This window comes from Melanostigma gelatinosum (genome assembly GCF_949748355.1).
Source record: "Melanostigma gelatinosum genome assembly, chromosome: 23".
NCBI lineage: Eukaryota > Metazoa > Chordata > Actinopteri > Perciformes > Zoarcidae > Melanostigma > Melanostigma gelatinosum.
The window spans coordinates 15,981,079-15,999,294 of record NC_136656.1 but is presented as its reverse complement, the minus strand read 5'-3'; the positions used below and the strand labels follow the sequence as shown (position 1 = coordinate 15,999,294).

General features: G+C 43.0%; 2 protein-coding genes across 2 annotated transcripts; one reads left to right on the top strand and one right to left on the bottom strand.

The window, feature by feature from the left end:
* The first annotated feature begins 1,219 nt into the window (after positions 1-1,219).
* ing2 (inhibitor of growth family, member 2) lies at positions 1,220-3,865 on the top strand. Its single transcript, XM_079295169.1, has 2 exons — positions 1,220-1,419; positions 2,663-3,865. Exons 1-2 carry the CDS (start codon positions 1,275-1,277, stop codon positions 3,361-3,363), a joined length of 846 nt encoding a protein of 281 aa, XP_079151295.1. The 5' UTR covers positions 1,220-1,274; the 3' UTR covers positions 3,364-3,865.
* A 7,582-nt stretch (positions 3,866-11,447) lies between these two features.
* rwdd (RWD domain containing 4) lies at positions 11,448-15,040 on the bottom strand. Its single transcript, XM_079295320.1, has 6 exons — positions 14,874-15,040; positions 14,118-14,198; positions 13,831-13,940; positions 13,318-13,468; positions 12,969-13,071; positions 11,448-11,572 (listed from the first exon to the last, which is right to left on the bottom strand). The coding sequence occupies exons 1-6, from the start codon at positions 14,895-14,897 to the stop codon at positions 11,466-11,468; spliced, it is 576 nt and encodes a 191-aa protein (XP_079151446.1). The 5' UTR covers positions 14,898-15,040; the 3' UTR covers positions 11,448-11,465.
* Positions 15,041-18,216: the final 3,176 nt, after the last annotated feature.

The following is an 18,216-nucleotide window of genomic DNA, read 5'->3' as shown; positions in this document are numbered from 1 at the left end:
CTGTTGCTTTGGCAGTGCTTGGAATGGTTGCCACCCTGGCATGCTAGTGTGAATGGATGCATTTTGCACTGTTTCTTAATGTCAGTTTGAAAAAATACATGTGATATTTGTTCTATTAAAAACAACAAAAAAACAACAACATCCATCCATCCAGTAGTTTGCAACCTCCAAAGTGTGTGGAGCTTAATCCATGCTGGGGACTAAAACTCACAATATCTTTGCCTCTGCTGCTTCAATTTTTCTTTATTTAAATGTGTCTCTTAAATCCCTCTTCGTTTTGGAAATAAAATAATGACTCGCTAGAATACTATTTTTAAGAGATAATTTATTGTCCGATATGTTTAGTTTAAGGCCCAATTTGTGTACAAAATATATGAAAAAATGTCAGCAGCACCACCAACAATTCAGAAGAGAAGTCAAATATCAAAGTCAAAGTAAATTAATAATGTATTCTTGCCGGACAACCAATTGAAACCCACGTACATGCATCCATGAACATCCATATGCATCCATACTTACCTGTTTTTCATTTTTTTTTTTTTTTTTTGGTTTGGTTTTTTAAATTATTATTATTATATAAATATATATATTTTTTTCCTCCATCTCAAAAGGCTCAAGGACATTCTCACACACACACACACACACACACACACACACACACACACACACACACACACACACACACACACACACACACACACACACACACACTGACTATATGATATTTGCTGGCTTTTATCCCACTGTTCTTGTCATCCTCTTGTTGTTATGTCTATGTATTGTCTTAATATTGTCTTGTGTCTTTCAATAAAAATTTTATAAAAAAAAAAAAATTATAATAATGTGTACACATTGCAGTAAAACTGGTTTATGTTGAAGTCTGACAAGCTCGATAAATGCTAAATAATAGAAAACACATGTGCTGCTGTTCTGCCCAAATATGAAACAAAAGCATGAGGTAACATTATATTAGGTCTCCGTCTACACTACGGCAGCTCTGGTTTCAATTTCCCGGGAAAACTGTTATGATAATGAGGGCACTCTTTGCCAATCCAGATGCAGCAAACCCAATTGGGCCCGCCTTCGATGACGACAAACAAGAGGAAACGGTATAATACCATAAAAGGAAAATACTCCCGCATGCGCAGTGGCCTGAGTTTTGTTTGAAGTGAACTGCCCTACAAGCTGCAAAGTCGCCAAGCATTTGATTTTAACAGTATATATTTTCGCATTTCCTCCATATTCGTTTCTAGCGTCTATGCATCGTAAAGACGATGTTAGGCCATCACTACCCAAATGCCGACAAGTCGCAACAACTGGTCAACTATGTGGAGGATTATCTGGAATGTGTGGAGTCGCTGCCTTTGGACATACAAAGAAATGTTTCGCTGCTTCGAGAAATTGATGCTAAGTATCAAGGTATTGTGTTCCCGTGTTTCTGTCATTCATTACCACTGCGTGCATACAATAGCGAACATTAACTGCGCGGTGTGCTGACATGGGGCGCAGCGCGAGCCGTGTGTTCTCGTTTTGCAAAAGCCGAGCGCCCCTTGCCTGAATATCTATCGCTCCTCCGACAGACAGTACTGACTGAGTGCAATCTGGATAACCATAGCGAGCCAATCGTTACATCAGTAAGTCAGCCAACCGACCGTTAGCATAGCCCGGACACGCTCCGTGACGTCTGGCGTGTGACACCAAACTCGAGGAGAAAATTCTGATATTCGTATTTCTTTCTCTCAGCAGAAGTACACCGGCATTATGCCCGATACCAGGTTGGTATCGAGTACTTCGTGTTCAATAGCAAATTCGGCATCAACATAATCTCATAACAAGCACCGAAAGACAATCAAATATCAACTTTTTTTTAACAGATACACACTGCCGCCCACCGCGGTGTTTCCGTGCAGGATTAGTGTGCGAATACCGGGGAAAACAAGGGATAAACTCGGGCATGTATTTGAACACAACGCTGCTTGGTGTGCATACTGTATGCATAAACCCAGACCGGAGAGCGAGGACGTGTAGACGCTGATAGACGGTGTTCGTTGAGGCGTGAACACGGTGAACACACACCGCCGTGTTTTTAAAACAACAAAACGATCCTCATTGATGCTTTATGTGGACGCAGCGGCTAACAACTAGCCTTCGTTACCAATAGGTTCTTCGACAGATAACCACATATACCGCTAGCATGGAGGACGTATTGCATTTGGACATTTTGAAGCGAGATTCAGCATCTTCAAGTGCTACTACAGCGTCTGCTCCGTCGAGTGAGAGCCGGAGTGCTGCTCTTTTAGGCAACCCCTCTCCACAGCTTCCTGACGTCACTTCCTGCAGGCAGGAACTGACTGCGGCTCAGCCCTCCTCCTCCTCGGAGGTTTAAAGCAGTGGCATCGATAACGTTGCGTTACTGTCCCGCTGTGGATCTTCTTCCTCAAAGCCCATTTTAACAGTCGGTTGCCTCTGGACTTGAAAAGGTCATAAACTCCTGCTGGCACATCCAAACGGACCTTCATTAGATGAACACACACACATAATTCTGTCAAGGAACAATAAGAGATTTGTTATTGTATATGTTGTTGTAAATATTTTTTAATTGGTGATTCATCTCCTGTGTCATTAGTTAGTAAAATCCATGTCTTTGCATCCTACTTTGCAGAGGTGCTGAAGGAGGTGGATGAAGTGTTTGAGAAGTACAAATGTGAGCAGGATGCAGCTCAGAGAAAACGCCTGCAGATCCAGCTGCAGAGGGCGCTCATCGTCAGCCAGGAGCTGGGCGATGAGAAGATCCACGTGGTCACCCAGATGACGGAGCTGGTGGAGAACCGCTCCCGCCAGATGGACTCGCACTCCCTCTGCCTCCAGGAGCCCAGCGAGCCCGAGCGGCTCACGACGGAGCGCCGTGCCAGCGTCCAAGACTCCCCGGCGCCCGAACGCACCTCGGCCCGTCGCCCGCGACGCCAGCGCAACAGCGAGAGCCGCGACTCCAGCCACCCGTCGGCCAACGGCTCCCTGGTGGACGACCCAGTGGAGGAGCCGTCCATCGCTCCGCCCCGAGAGAAGAAGTCCAAGTCCGCGAAGAAGAAAAAGCGTAAGGCCAAACAGGAGCGGGACGCCTCACCGGTCGACTTCGCCATCGACCCCAACGAGCCCACCTACTGCCTCTGCGAGCAGGTATCGTACGGCGAGATGATCGGCTGCGACAACGACCAGTGCCCCATCGAGTGGTTCCACTTCTCCTGCGTGGGGCTGACCTACAAGCCCAAGGGCAAGTGGTACTGCCCCAAGTGCAGAGGCGACAATGAAAAGACCATGGACAAGAGCCTGGACAAAAACAGAAAGGACCGCAGGTCCAGGTAGTGCCGCGTCTTCAGCCGCCTCTCATCTGGACCATGTCTTTAGCCTGAGGGTGCAGACCAGCAGCCGTAGTTGATGACAGTGCTGGTGATGTTGTAGGAGCACCATCAAGGACACGTTGTGAGTGAACTTGTGCTATGACATCACCGAGTGCTTCCTCTGGCTAGAACTGTGCTGCAGTCTGTAGCAGCTGCTGCAGGAAGCATCGGCCTGAAGCTGCCTTCTTCCTCACGTCTTTTGCTTTGTGCCAGACTTTTATTTCTCATTTTGATTTCAAACAAATGAAAGCATCTTTTGGGTTCCTGTCCCTTTTCATTCTGGACAAGGTCCAATTTTAAAATAAGGCGAGCCTGCTAATGATCATTATTTTCATCAGTTATGGCCAATCAAAGTTTTTCCCCTTTTTATTTGAACTTTCTTAATAGCACGCACTTAATTTGAAATCAGTGTCTGTCTCTATAGAATAATGGCTTCTAGAGAATAACCTACAGATGTAATATGTTTACAAGAGATTATTTAATTGAGGAGATGATTGTTGGGACACTGGAACAGGATGTCATGTTCTCACCTGTTCACGATCACTATTGTGTAAATGTCTTTTTATATTCATTAAAACAAAGTAAAGTCATTCAGTAGTCTTTTCTCCGTCACCATGGAGTATGCAACCAGGTTTACACAGCCTGGACCCATGCAGGGCAGGCAGTGTGCTGTTAGCCAAGATTATTCACAATCCATCAATCCATCAATATCTCTTCGTTAGCCTCTGCGCTGGCATTGTTAGCCACCAGTCTTCGGTCCAACACTGAGTGAAATATCAACTTCAGTGCTGACTAGATAGCTCTGACATTCATGCTCCCCAGAGGCTGAACCCTGATGACTTTGGTGATCCTCTGTCTTTTCATATTATGTATTTATAAAGGCACAAACCCCAGTATGGAGATTATAGTTGTTGTTCTTAACTTCACTCCACTAATGGAAGAAGTTGAGAAGTGTTGACATGCTGAATGTTATAACTGCTCACTTCAAGCTGACAGGTGATGATTGCAGACACAAATAATGAAACGTGAATGAATTTTGACGCTTTAATGAGTGAGTAATACATTGCGTACAAATGGCTAAAAGCATTCTGCCCTGAAGCCTCTTGGCTGTAATACTGTTTTTAGTTCAACATAGTTTAACTATAACTAGTAAGCAGAGGCTATATTAAACCTTTCCAACTGTGGATCACGCTCATATGGGACCCGAGATTACAAGCAATAAGGATTACAAAACTAATGTGCACAATTAGAGCTGATATCTGTTAACAAACCAGAAGGAATAACAAAGAAATGACAGCTTGATTTCAATCCAATTGTAATTTAACTAACTGCAAATAAATGGACTTGATTAAAAAGTACTACAGCAACAAGCACATGTTTCTGATGCATATCTAAATGTAAACAAGCTGCATTCACAGTGAAATAGTTGGTTTGAAATGAGATGATGTACAATCCTCTGATCTGGATTATGGCCGCATATGCCCCCCCCCCCCCCCCCACTGGGTTTAAGAGACCGTAACGCAAAGATTAGAAGAAAAGCGCTGTAAAAGGTCTTCTTCCTCGCTGCTGCTGGACTCAGCTAACAGGTCTCCGTGTGGAGAGACTTGAGTTCTTTGAATGATGATTTGATGTGGTTTTTTGGGGGGTGAAATGTTGTAATCCTTGTTAAGGCCTGGAGGATATGTGGTTACTGGTGGTAACGGCAAGTGTGTTTCACAATAAAGGTCCCAGAGTTGCTTTAGAAGCAGGCAGCAACCGGAATGCTGCAGTGCCTTAAACCTGCATTCTTTCTAATGGCCATCAGGGGGCGACTCCTAAACAGTAGCCTTTAATACAATGGTCATGTACATCCCAGGGGTTTCTCAGACTCAGGAACTACATGGTCCAGTCTAGTCGCCTCCCCAGCTGATTTTAGAGCCATTTTAACCAAATGAAAAAGTAAAACCAGACTATGTCCCCCAGCAAGGGGCTGCGTTGGTAATCCTGGTCGATTACTTTTGTAACATGAAGTGTATTCCGCCGTGACAAAAGATAAAACAACTCTAATTTTGTTGTAAATTGTTGTGGTAGTAAACTCCAGTCTCAGAGTATTATAAAACCTTCAAACATCTGGATCTGTTACTCAAACTGGAGTTCCTGGATCAGATGTGGTGTCTCAACGGTACCTGACACAACATGCTCCCATGTTGTTTGAACTTGAGGCTGTTTTTAGTCCGAACAACGCGCTAATGTTCATGCTCTCTGGTCCCCAGAGGACTGGATGAGCCTGGAAACACCTTGTCTGCATATGAAGGGTGGCTTTAACTGATGGAAAGTTATGGTGAAAAAGTTCCACATAATCACAATTTGAATCCTGTGAGGGAGAGAAAATGATTATATCGGGAGGCCACAGATTGTGATGACATGATCAGATCAGAAGTTAAATGTTTCTTTTGATCCAGAGAAGGATCAGAGAGAAATCTCATTTAGTATTATAGTGTCTGCTCAACCAGATAAAGCCAGCAGTCACTTCAGCTCTCAGCGTTATCTTCACAGGTTTCCATGGAGCATGGTTTCATCTGGACCCTGGTCCTTCCTCCTACCATGGCCCTGCTGACTCCAACTGCTGATATCACTTTTATTATTACTCACATTACTATTTCATACTACCGATACCATGAATGCACATTATTGACCTGCTTCTTCACCAGAGTCTCTGTGATTTCTCGCCTCACAGGTTCCTGTGTATCCGGGTTTACCTGGACCAGGTCTTGCCTCCCGTCGTGGTTGTGTCATACATTGAATGTGTTGTAATTCACTGTCCTGTTCTACACATGACATCATTGCACGTCTGTCCATCCTGGGAGAGGGATCCCTCCTCTGTTGCTCTCCCACAGGTTTCTTCCTCTTTCCTCCCCGTTAAAGGGGTTTTTGGGGAGTTTTTCCTGTTCTGATGTGAGGGTCCCGGGACAAGAGGATGTCAAACGTGTACATATTGTAAAGCCCTCTGAGGCAAATTTGTAATTTGTGATTTTGGGCTATACAAAAATAAATTGAATTGAATTGAATCTTCTTCTTGACTTTAGAATGAGACTGATGAATTCCATTTACCTCTTGTAATCCTTATCTGGACTGCACTGATTTCCCTTTCTTGAAAGTGTGAAAGCATGACACCTTAATGTGAAAGAACCAGTTGTTTTTAGCACCAGAGTGTGAAGACAAACACACCTCACATGACTAATGCCCTAATAAATCCTTCCACTTCTTTATAGGAGCTTTTAATAACTTCCAGTTGTGTTTCACACGTGACAGCAGGATGGCTCTGGTTCCTCCCTCAGTCACGTAAAGCTGACTGGAGACTTCTATCGACTGGTTCCCACAGATGCTCCTGTAGCTCCTCTTGAAGGGGTCCCACACCTTCAGTCTAACAGGGCAAACATTGACAAAACATTGACTAAGTATATAGAAAGTTAAAGCATTTTCACATCTACACATTTAAAACAGTACAGAATCCACTCGTGGGTTTGTTATTCTATTACAACATCAGTGGAACACAATGGCAGGGTGATGAGCATCATTATCTTGTGTTTGAAGTATATGTTGCAGAAAGGGAAGGTTGACAGCAGGACTAACCTGTTCTATTAAATATGAATCTGTTTATCAAGCGTGTGAATGACATAAGCTCATAGAAGCTTCCAAGCCATCTCACGGTCCTCCTTGGCGAGTGGAGGTTGCTTACTCTTCATGGAAGTGGCTGAGTTGCCGTTTCATTACTGTGATGAACCAGCTGAGGCTGTGAAGAGCTTCAGCTCCTCATGGGTAAGGGCTCACTTATAGCAATGTAAAGTGCTGAAATAGACTGGAAATAGTCTACCCTAAAGGAGCAGTGTGTAGCATTTGGCGGCATCTAGCGGTAAGGCAGCAGATTGCAACCATCTGAAACTTCTCCCATGTGCCCAGTGTGTAGGAGAACCCACTCATATTCTTATGTCTTATTTTGAAGAGGTTCTCTACTTTGCTCTTGTGCTGAGCTCCGGTCTGTTTCTCTAACCTCCGTCTACTGTAGTAATACGCAGACTATGGAGGAAAACCTCATACAACCACCTTCAGAACATCACAACGATCCCTTTATACTAGCATGGAGATGACAAGGTCTTTATGCTAGGTTAACATAGCATCAGAATGATTAGTCCAGCCCGACCATATTGACAGTTACAAAGAAATTAGCATCACTAGGCAACAGCCTGGGTCCATTTTTAATTAGTGTCAACTTATGCCATTAATATAGCTACTCTGCAGCAACAACAACCTACTTCAACTATAAGCTACTTCAACTATAAGCTACTTCAACTATAAGCTACTTCAACTATAAGCTACTTCAACTATAAGCTACTTCAACTATAAGCTACTTCAACTATAAGCTACTTCAACTATAAGCTACTTCAACTATAAGCTACTTCAACTATAAGCTACTTCAACTATAAGCTACTTCAACTATAAGCTACTTCAACTATAACCGACTTCAACTATAAGCTACTTCAACTAGAGAGAGAAGTAGAGTCATTTTCTCATAGACTTCTGTACAACCAGAGGAATCGCCCCTTGGTGGACACTAGAGAGAATGCAGCTTTAACACATGAAGCTTTGACCTGGAGGATGATTGTACAGTGTAGTACACTAAAAGTACAAGAGAGAAGTAGAGTCATTTTCTCATAGACTTCTAATACAACCTGATCTCCCTCTGATGGCCTGTTGACAGAATGCAAGTTGAAGGCACTTCCTCATTGGCTTCACTTTTCAGAACCAGAGATTGCGGCCTGGTCTTGACATGGGGTTGAGACCGAATCCGAGTTCAAAAGGATAAAACGTAGACCAAACACTGAACTCAAAATGAGCAGATGAACATATCCAAAATGACGTCAAAGTGACCTGGAATGGATAGGAAAAGGCTTCACGCTGCTGCTTGTGCTCCTGCCGGTAAAGACGTACAGTTTGAAGTCGTGGGCGAGCACCGCGTCAGTGCCGCTGCAGAGGCCGTGCTGCACTCTGACTGGTCAGGTTCCACACGTACACCGTCCCAGCCCTGATGGAGCGGCACACAGCGCACTGCCAGCAGAGGGAGCCAGACTCCATCAAAAGAGGACGTTACAGCAATACTAATGTGGACCGTATGGTGCCTCGAAAATGCTCCGAAACAAAATGTATTCTGAAATATCATGTAGTAAGTGTTTGCCCCACATTCTATTCTCCTCAGGGTGTCAATAAGTCAAAGCACAATTATAATTACTCACTGACACCAAGCACATACAGCTTGGTGTCAGATTTGGGACTGACATAATAAATTGAATTATGAGCAAATTATTTCGTCTCATGGGTTCGTGACGTTCGTCTTCCCTCAGCCTCTGTCTGGAACCTGCTGTATAATAAAAAAGACATTGGAATCTCTCTTTCTACAGTCGTAGATCAAAAGTACAGATAGTCTAAAGTAATACATGACTGAAACGTTGCATTTATGATTTTTTGAGTTAATTAAAATTGTGCCAAACGGTGTGCAATTAATATGCAGGTACAATCGCCATTTATAAGGTTGTTAGTGTTTATTTAAAGTCCTGTTTTAAACCCAGAGTGGACACTCTGGGTTCTTCTATCTCTGATATCGTCTGATTGGTCAGTGGGCAGGCTGTGATTAAGGTTGCGTTGAATCAAACCCAAATATCTGCCTCTTCTGCATCGGAAGCATCATCTGATTAAAGGACACAATGTCGACTGCCATCAGTACTACATCTCTGTACCTACTGTACTTTGGGGTGTCCCCCATGGGGACGACCTCCTCTGGGCCTCACTCCTGAGCCGGTGGATGTTATAGGTCAGAGCCTGGAGGTCAGATCCCACAGGCGGAGGTGCAGATCAAAACACAGGCCTGAAGGGAAAGGACAATGTTAACATAGCAAACATAGCTTCGCTGAGCTCTGGAGGCATTAGATCACATGTTGGGTGCGGTCTAGTCCGACACACCAGATGTACACTGTGGGTCTCAGCCTACAATTGGCTGCCTATCCCCTCTCCTGCTATCCCCTCTATCTATTCTGCAAGGCAACTGTCGCTGCATCCCCGGCTGAGCGCCGCCAAAGACGTGTGATTGGTTCCAGGAACACAAACAGCCCACAGTGTTCCCTCCAGCAGGACGATGACTGTGGACAGGTCTGGGAGAAGAGGTGAGTCTGTTCATGCACACGGACCACCTGGCACAGTGCAGTTGGGCCATTGTGTAAAGCTGGAAGTGTTCGTCTCTCTGTCACCTGCAACACAAAAAGTGTTCACATTACTAAAAAGAATATTTGATCTTTTATGAAGTACTGCAATTATTACAAGCTAAATATACACATCACATCTGTGTATATGATATCCTGTAACACTGAAACGAGTATAGTATATATGTTACCAGTAGGGGCTCGCTCACCTTCCACACTCATCCAATGAATGGAGAGAATATAAAATGTAGCTGTTGAGTAATGGATGAACTCAACACTGAGCATAACAAACGGGCGTGATAGTTTGTTCAAACAGCTTTCAGCTGGAGTAGCTTTAAGGCAGCGCCTCAATAAAATGACTTTTCAAACAAATACAAATCCAGTCTGAATTATTAGTGACAACTAAAAGTAGATGATTTGTCGTTCAAACAAAAAACCCAAACACTTACTTCTTCTTGGTAAAGCCCGTCTGTTACCCGTCCACACACCATCACCTCCGACCCATGTGACAGCGTCTGTCACGCTTCAGAGGATGAAAGGCACAACTACCATCCCAAATTTAAGGGAAAAACACGATCAAAGTGGAAATGTCAAATTCCAAAATCAGGAATAATTCCAGCAAACCAGTAACAAGGAAACTGTTTCCCGCCTCAAATACATGTTTCATAGTTTACAGTCAGTCACACCTGCTCATTCCACATGAAATATGCTCTAATTATTAAAGACGTCAGTTTACTGATACAGATATGCTGTTCATAACTGGTAGAACAATGAGTTTCCACATCAACATGTAGTCTTTCAGGAGTCACATCACTCACTCTCTCCTCCATCTCACACAACTCTAACTAAATATAAATTACATCAGACCAACAGCAGATCAATTAGGTTTTTATTTATATACATCTACATACCGTATATAAAAATGTTTTTCAGTTCAAATTTAAATCAGGAAAGAAAACGGTGACATTTAGCGTGTTGTTAAAAATGTCTCTACACTCGGACACATCCAACATGTTTGAGCTCCAGTGCCTGACCGCTGGGCCTCATCTCATGAAAACATGGCATTGACAGCAAGGACCTCACACACACTCCTGATGGTGACTGAGCAGACGCTAACCGAAGCCCACGATGGTCCTCTTCACGGGGCTGCATCCCACCAACACATACAACACAACAAGGGCTCCAAACATTCAGCTCAGTCTCAGTGGGGCTGCAACTGTGTGAGTGAGTGAGTGAGTGAGTGAGTGAGTGAGTGAGTGAGTGAGTGAGTGAGTGTGTATGCGTGCGTGCGAGTGTGTGAGTGAGTGTGTGAGTGAGTGTGTGCGAGTGAGTGAGTGAGTGTGTGTGTGAGTGAGTGTGTGCGAGTGTGTGCGTGCAAGTGAGTGTGTGTGTGTGTGCGTGCGAGTGAGTGTGTGAGTGTGTGTGTGTGTGTGCGTGTGTGCGTGTGAGAGAGAGAGAGAGAGAGAGAGTCCTGAAGTGCACCATCACCAGCCTGCTTTGGTTCTCAGGGGGCAGCAGCATGTGGAGTGTTGGATGTTGAAGATGAAGATGTGCCGGCGTCTTGCATCAACAGGCTGCACTGAGTTCAGTCTTCACTGCACCTCCTTGGAACAAAGCAGCACCGGACTGCTGCTCTCGGGCCTATTCGTCATCTTTTCCTCCCGTTCTACTCAACTGCAAGAGGGAAACGGGACAAACATGAGACGTGGCATCGTGCGAGGAATCTGAAAGGACTTTTTTTTATTTCAGATGGTTTTCACTTACATGCTGGAGGATCATCAGGCGGAGGGGACGGAGCAGAGAAAGACAAATGAATCAAAAAGGTTCATGATAGAAGTCACTGCAGGCTTAAACTGAATGAGTCACCACCTCGTGGAAGGTAAACGTCACCTACTTTGATTACGTCAGCCCAGTTCCAACCTCTTGGTAATTCCCCTTTGTTATCTGAAGGCAGAAAGGATGTGTTGTCATGTTCATGGATATATGTCGGGATGTTCAGGAAATGTGGATAAAACGATGCACTGCACGCCTTCACTTAAAGAAATAACGCAGGAAACTAAAACCTCTCTTGGGTTTAGGCTTAAACTTGAGTTTTACTTTGGGACCTCTGGCTGCTCAGCAGAGTACCTGATGCTAACGTGATGCATAGCCAGACACCAGTTCTGACAGCGGACAGGAACCTCAGCCCATTCCTCATGGGCAATGGCCTCCAGCTCCAAGATTCTTGGGTTTGCTGCCTTCTTCAAATCCCACCAGAGGTTTTCTATGGCGTTCAAGTCAGGCGACTGTGACGGCCGCTCTAGAATCTTCCGGGACTGTTTGTGACACCAGAGGCCTTGGTAAAGCCTTGGTGGACTTTGAGGTATGCTTGGGATCATTGTCTTGGTAAAGCCTTGGTGGACTTTGAGGTATGCTTGGGATCATTGTCTTGGTAAAGCCTTGGTGGACTTTGAGGTATGCTTGGGATCATTGTCTTGTTGGAAGGTCCAACGACGGCCAAGCTTCAGCTTCCTCACAGACGGCATGACGTTTCCTCCTAGCATCTCCTGGTACTGGATTGAATCCATCTTGCTGCAGGTTTCCAGCACCAGGAGACACAAAGCAGCCCCAGAGCATCACCGAGCCACCGCCATGCTTCACTGTAGGCAGGGTGTTCTTCTCAGCGCACGCTTCGTTCTTCCTCCTCCAGGCGTACCGCTGATCCATGGGCATCGAAAAGTTCCAGTTGTGTTTCATTGCTCCACAGAACAGAATCCCAAAGCTTCTGTGGCTTATTGATATGGTTCTGAGCTGGTTTTTGGCCACCTGCCTCCTCAGAAATGTGGTGGCATCCGTTGATAGCTTCCTCTTTCTGCCACGTCCAGGTGGTGTAGCCAGTGTTCCTTTAACTTTCAACTTTGAACTATGCTTCTAACGGTATCTCCAGGAACATTCAGTGCCTTTGCTATCTTTTTGTATCCTTTTCCTTGTTCGTGCAAGGCAATGATCTCTGCTCTTAACTTTTTGGACAATTCTCTTGACTTCCCCGTATTTCTAATATACAATCAAAGGGAACGCTGTCAGAGCTGGTCTCTGGCTATGCATCATGTTGGCATCAGGTCATAACAGCAAAAGGTTTCTCTACTAAGTACAACAGACGCTAGTCATGAAGGGCTTGAATCAGACTGCAGTAGTCATTCAAAGTGTCATGTTGTGTTAAATGAGGAGAAACCACTTGTAGCTGTGTTGAGCCATTTAAATTGTCCTTGTTTATTGAAAACAGCTGAAAGTCTGTAAATGTTGCCAATAAACCTAATTTGCAACGGGAGTTGCATCATTTTGAATACTTTTGGGGATCTACCTGTTCTGTTGATGATCCTCTTCTTCTGAGATTTCGTCAGCTGCTCCTTCTTCTCCTTCTTCTTGCCTGCTGAGGCGGCAGACATCACGTCGCCGCTGGACGTCTGCAACAACAACAAGTTCTTTTGTCTGATGACTTTTGTTCAACAATCATTCAATTACAAGGCTCTTCTGACCCCGAGGGGAGGAAAGACCAGCACAACACCAGCAGAGAAGATGTCCCACAACATCGATGACGACAGCTCTCTGGGGTTGTGCAGCCATCAGGGCTTGGTACCAAAAGTGGACCCAAAACACAGGACTTTGAAACTGTACTGATGTATTTGTTGAGAGAGATGAACCGTACTGACCACAGCGGTGACGACAGGCTTGTGGTTCTCCATGAGGGCCCCCTGGTTCTCCTTGGCCCACTCAAACAGAGTATACATCATGGCGGTGCCCAGGTTGGCCTCCACCTGCTCCCCCAGCTTGGACAGGATCAGCTGCTTGGTCCCTGCAGAGCTGTGGTTAGATCAGAGTAAAGGAAAGAAACATCAAGACCATCAACAATAAACCAATTCTACTTACATCTGAGCGCTAACAGACAGATCAATAACTCATGGATTTAGTATTCCTTTCATGTTGTACAGAAATCTGAATAAACGAATAAATCAAATGTAAAATACTTAAATAATTAAAAACATTTTGAAAACCTTTTTGCTATTTGGTGTCAACATCTTCTGATTTCTGAAAAGAATCCTGCAATAGCAAAAGGTGCCGAGTGTTTCCAGATGATGTCAGCTTCTAATCATCAGTTCTTACCATGCATAGTAACATAATATTAATATTAATATTAATAACACAGCAGTGTGCTTGCAACTCACATTCTGTTGTTGAAGAAGGAATCTAGGGAGATCTGCGGGGCCGTCTCAGGGTACATCTCAGGCCATGTGAGGTCCAGGATGAAGGCTTTGGTGTCCTCACGGTCTCCTATCTGTCATAGCACATTGGAACAGAAGGTAAGACAAAGTCACTTATGCTTTCATTTGATGGATGTCCTCTTGGAACAATGTGTCCGGGAGGCACAGGTATTTTTCTTATAGCAGGCTTTAACAGCACAGGGGACAGCACATGGGACAGCACATGGGACAGCACAGGGGACAGTACTCACCCTAAACTGAAAGGAAACTGAAGAGATTTCCTTGAAACACTCATCCCCCTCATAGATGGAGCGAAGAGCCTCCAGCTCCATCTATGTTTGAAAGAGAGAGAGAGAGAGAGAGAGAGAGAGAGAGAGGGTAGTCAGATAGAATAAGTTCATTACATCTTTACAATTAATAATTACAATAAATTACATTAATTACAGCTTGTCCTTACAACGAACACCATGACGACATGTCATTAAATCGGTATACATGTGATCCTCCAGACATTCACTGACTACCGGTGAATTCAACCTTTCACTTGCTGAAGCCATCTGCTAACTCACTTATTACGCGAGTCAGAGGTTGAGGTAGAACACCGACGTCAAACTATAATGTTTGACAGTTAACGGTTACACCGGATGGATTCAAGGCCGTTTTGTAATCAGAAACGGTCTTGATTTAAGGTTTATGTGGCACGCATTCCTCCATATATTTAAACAGACAGACTTGACAAACGTCTGAATGGAGTTTGGCGAACCATTTACTCCGTCACGAGCTGATCTGACTCAACAACAGATACAACGTCATTGGACTCTCCGAGCTGAGCTCTTTCTCATCACATGACCTGTTCCGCTGTGTACCAAGAAGAAGAGCTGCCAACTAAACTCGTCAATCTAGACTAACGTTATCATGCTAGCAGTCATGCTAGTCTCCGGTAATTAGCGGCTAGCAGCGGCTAACAGCGGCTAGCCTGCTACTGCAACATCATTCACTCATCGTACCTCCTGATCCTCGTTAGCCGTCATGGTTTCCTTCTCTTCCTGTAGGATATACTCTCTGTGTAGAGTTTATACGAGTTCCACAGTCAACGACCCATTTCGCTTGTTAAAACTATGATAATAATTTCACAACTTCCCCAGTTAGTACAGCTATTGCCACCATGTTACACGCATGCGCAGTTAGGTGAACTTTGAACCGCCTCATTAGTGGATGCAGTTTTAGTTTATAGTATCGTATTGTAATAAATAAGACTACGATTCCAAAGGAGCATTGTAATGTTCACTTCAATGTGACTAAAAACATTGACAAGCTACATGTGAAAATATGATAAACTAGAAAATGCATTTCCTGCTGAAAATGCGTTGGAATGCTGAAAGCTGAAATTAATTGTGAAAAAATTGCTGAAAATTAAGAAATGGGAGACTATCTGTCCGAAAAATGTTGAAGCCCGAAAGCATTTAAACTGCACTGCTGAAAAACCTTCTCATTGAAATGTCTAACTATGGTGTCTGTAGCTGAAAGTATGAGGAAGAAGAAGGCTTTGAAAGTTGAAGAAGTATAACAGGATTTGAAGATTTTCTCCATAGAGATCCCATTCAAAAGAAAATTGCAAAACGCTGAATTCAAAAAGTTTAAAGATTACAAACATGAAAAGTCAAAGCACCCCTCTCCTGAAAGAGCTGAACATTTTGATATTTGAACAATATCTGTAGCTTAAACAAATTTCAGAAGTAGTGATATTTGTAGTAATAGTAGTAGAAGTTGTAGTTGAAGTAGAAGTATTATTAGTGGTAGACGTATTGGTTGCATTAGAATAAGTAGTAGTAGTAGCAGTAGTGATATTTGTAATAGTAGTAGTATAAGTCGTAGTTGTAGTAGAAGTATCATTAGTAGTAGAAGTATTAGTATTTAGAAGAAGTATCAGTATTTAGAAGAAGTAGTAGCCTAGTATTAGTAGTAGTAGTAATAGCTGTAGTAGTGGTCGTAGTATTTAATATAACAGTAGTGGTAGTAGTAGTAGTGGTCGTAAAAGTAATGGCAGTATTTGAAGTAGCAGTAGTAGTAGTACTAGTAGGAGTCGTACTAATAGCTGTAGTAGTATTAGTACTGGTAGTTGCATGAATAGCAGTTGTAATATAAGTAATAGTAGTAGTGGTAGTAATAGCAGTAGTGGTAGTAATAATATTGATGGTAGCAGTAATAACACTAGTAATAGTAGCAACAGCAAAAGTTGTAGTAGAAGTAGTAGCAGCAGTAGTAGTAGTATTACTAGAAATATTAGCAGTAGTAGTAGTTGTCGCAGTATTTGTAAGAGCATTCATGATTTCAACAAAAAAAGCCAAATTTTGAGCTTAATGTTTACATACAGTTAATCCATGGGGCTTTTATTTTGAAAGGGTGGGGCTGGGTGGGGGAGGGTGGGGGAGAGGAGACATAATCATCATGTTTGACACATAAACAGAGGTTATTAAATGACAGGCTTCATCACAAGCAGTTCAGTTAGAATTCACTCTCTGGGGCTTTTATTTTGAAATGGGGTGTGGGGTGTGGGGGAGAAAGGGAGAGGAGACAGAATCATAATGTTCGATAAACACAAACCGGTTATTGAATGACAGGCTCATCACAAGCATTTCAGTTAGGATTCATTCTGTGGGGCTTTTATTTAAAAATGGCGTGTGTGTGTGTATGTGTGGGGGGGGGGGGTGGAAGAGGGGGGAAAGACCTCTAAAGATCCCTAAGACCTGAATGACTGTATGAGAGACACAGAGAGAGAGGGAGAGGAGTGTATGTGCGCGTGTGTCTGTGAGTCTGTGTGTTTATCAACATCACTAATTGGCTCAATCGCGAACACCTGTGTGCCTGAAGCCATTTGAAAATAGTCTCCATAGAGATCCCATTGAAAATAAAAAGCTTAATAATTCAAACTGTTTAAAGGTTAGAAATATGAAAAGTCATAGCAGACCTCTGGTGAAAGAGCTGAACATTTTGATAGTTGAATGGTTTCTGTAGCTTAAAAAATGAAGGAGGAGAAGAGGGGCATGGAAGAAATAGAAGTTGAATAAAGATTTGAAGAACAATAGTAATTGTTGGAATGCTTAACAGCATTCCAACAATAAAGAAACAGGATAACAATAGTTGGAATGCTTAACAGCATTCCAACAATGATGAATATTCAAGATATAATTCAATTCGTGGCACAAATGTCTATGCTCATGGTCAGTTGGTAGCATATAATCTCTGCAACATCACAATAATAAGGGTTGTGATACCAAAGAGTGTGCTACAGTTTCTTAGAAATGATATAACCGGTGGTTCAGCTTCAGATACATTTGACCATGGCATATTGTTACTTATTACTAAGTAAAGTGCTCAAATAAAGACATCTTTAAAAGAATGTGAGATGTAACTATTGTAACTGTAACACTTTCCCATGGGAGATTATTTTGGGCATCCCATGATGGACCATTAAAATGGCATATATGATAAGAAATACTGGATATATTCAGTAAAACATGCGGGAGATTGAGACTGCAAAGTGAGTAATTGTCTTGTTAGTTTATTGCAATGTGTTCTGCATGGACTTGGAAAAGGTCTGGGGGGAAATGTCTTTCTTACAAAGGCAACGAGATGTAAACATTCTGTGAAAATGACAAAAGAACAAGACTGACTCAAAACAGACATTTGAAAATGTGATTTTGGTGGATGTGTCGTACAGGATGCTGTTGCAGTACTCGAGTTATGAGGCGATGAAGGCTGAGTGAGGATGAGTGTTTCAGCGACTGAGGGGGCGTAGAAGGGCAATGTTTTGAGATGAAAGAAGGAGGTTTCATCTGCTTGTTTTTCTAAAAGGTGTCCATCTGTCTGATTCTATGTGGATGCAGCAATAGTGCCATAGTGTCAATAGTGTCATCAGCCAGCTCTTCATTTTGCATGATTTCTCTCTTTATCTGCCAACTCGTTAACTTGTCATCCTCTCTCCAGCCATGTCTCTCTGTGACCAACTTCACTTCTTTAGTCGTGCTTTTGAGACCAGATGTTGGTATAGTGCGCTGTTACAAGTAGTTTAAATTTAACATATTCATTTTGGATTATTTTTCAATTCAGCATCTTAAAGCTTGACTTTCTATCTCATAATAGTATTTTAAGTTTTGTTATTTTTAAAACCTCATCTTTTCTGTCAGCTATTCCATCCAGTGAAGTCTTGTGGTTTAAGTCTTGTGTATTTTTTTCTAAAAGATATTCTTGATTACCTTTTGTAGCTTTTAAAAAACAACTTAATATTATAAGAATATTCTTGAAGGAATAATAATTACATTTGTGCTGTGAGGGGAGTGAATACTCAGC

What these genes read in the sequence shown, in the direction of transcription:
- rwdd (XM_079295320.1), bottom strand. Translation starts at nt 14,897, where the DNA reads ATGACGGCTAACGAGGATCAGGAG. An exon ending in CAGTTTCCTTTCAGTTTAGG is followed by an intron (nt 13,941 to 14,117) that starts GTGAGTACTGTC and finishes GTGCTATGACAG; the next exon opens with ATAGGAGACCGTGAGGACAC. An exon ending in TCCTTCTTCAACAACAGAAT is followed by an intron (nt 13,469 to 13,830) that starts GTGAGTTGCAAG and finishes ATCTAACCACAG; the next exon opens with CTCTGCAGGGACCAAGCAGC.
- ing2 (XM_079295169.1), top strand. Translation starts at nt 1,275, where the DNA reads ATGTTAGGCCATCACTACCCAAATGCCGACAAGTCGCAACAACTGGTC. An exon ending in AATTGATGCTAAGTATCAAG is followed by an intron (nt 1,420 to 2,662) that starts GTATTGTGTTCC and finishes CCTACTTTGCAG; the next exon opens with AGGTGCTGAAGGAGGTGGAT.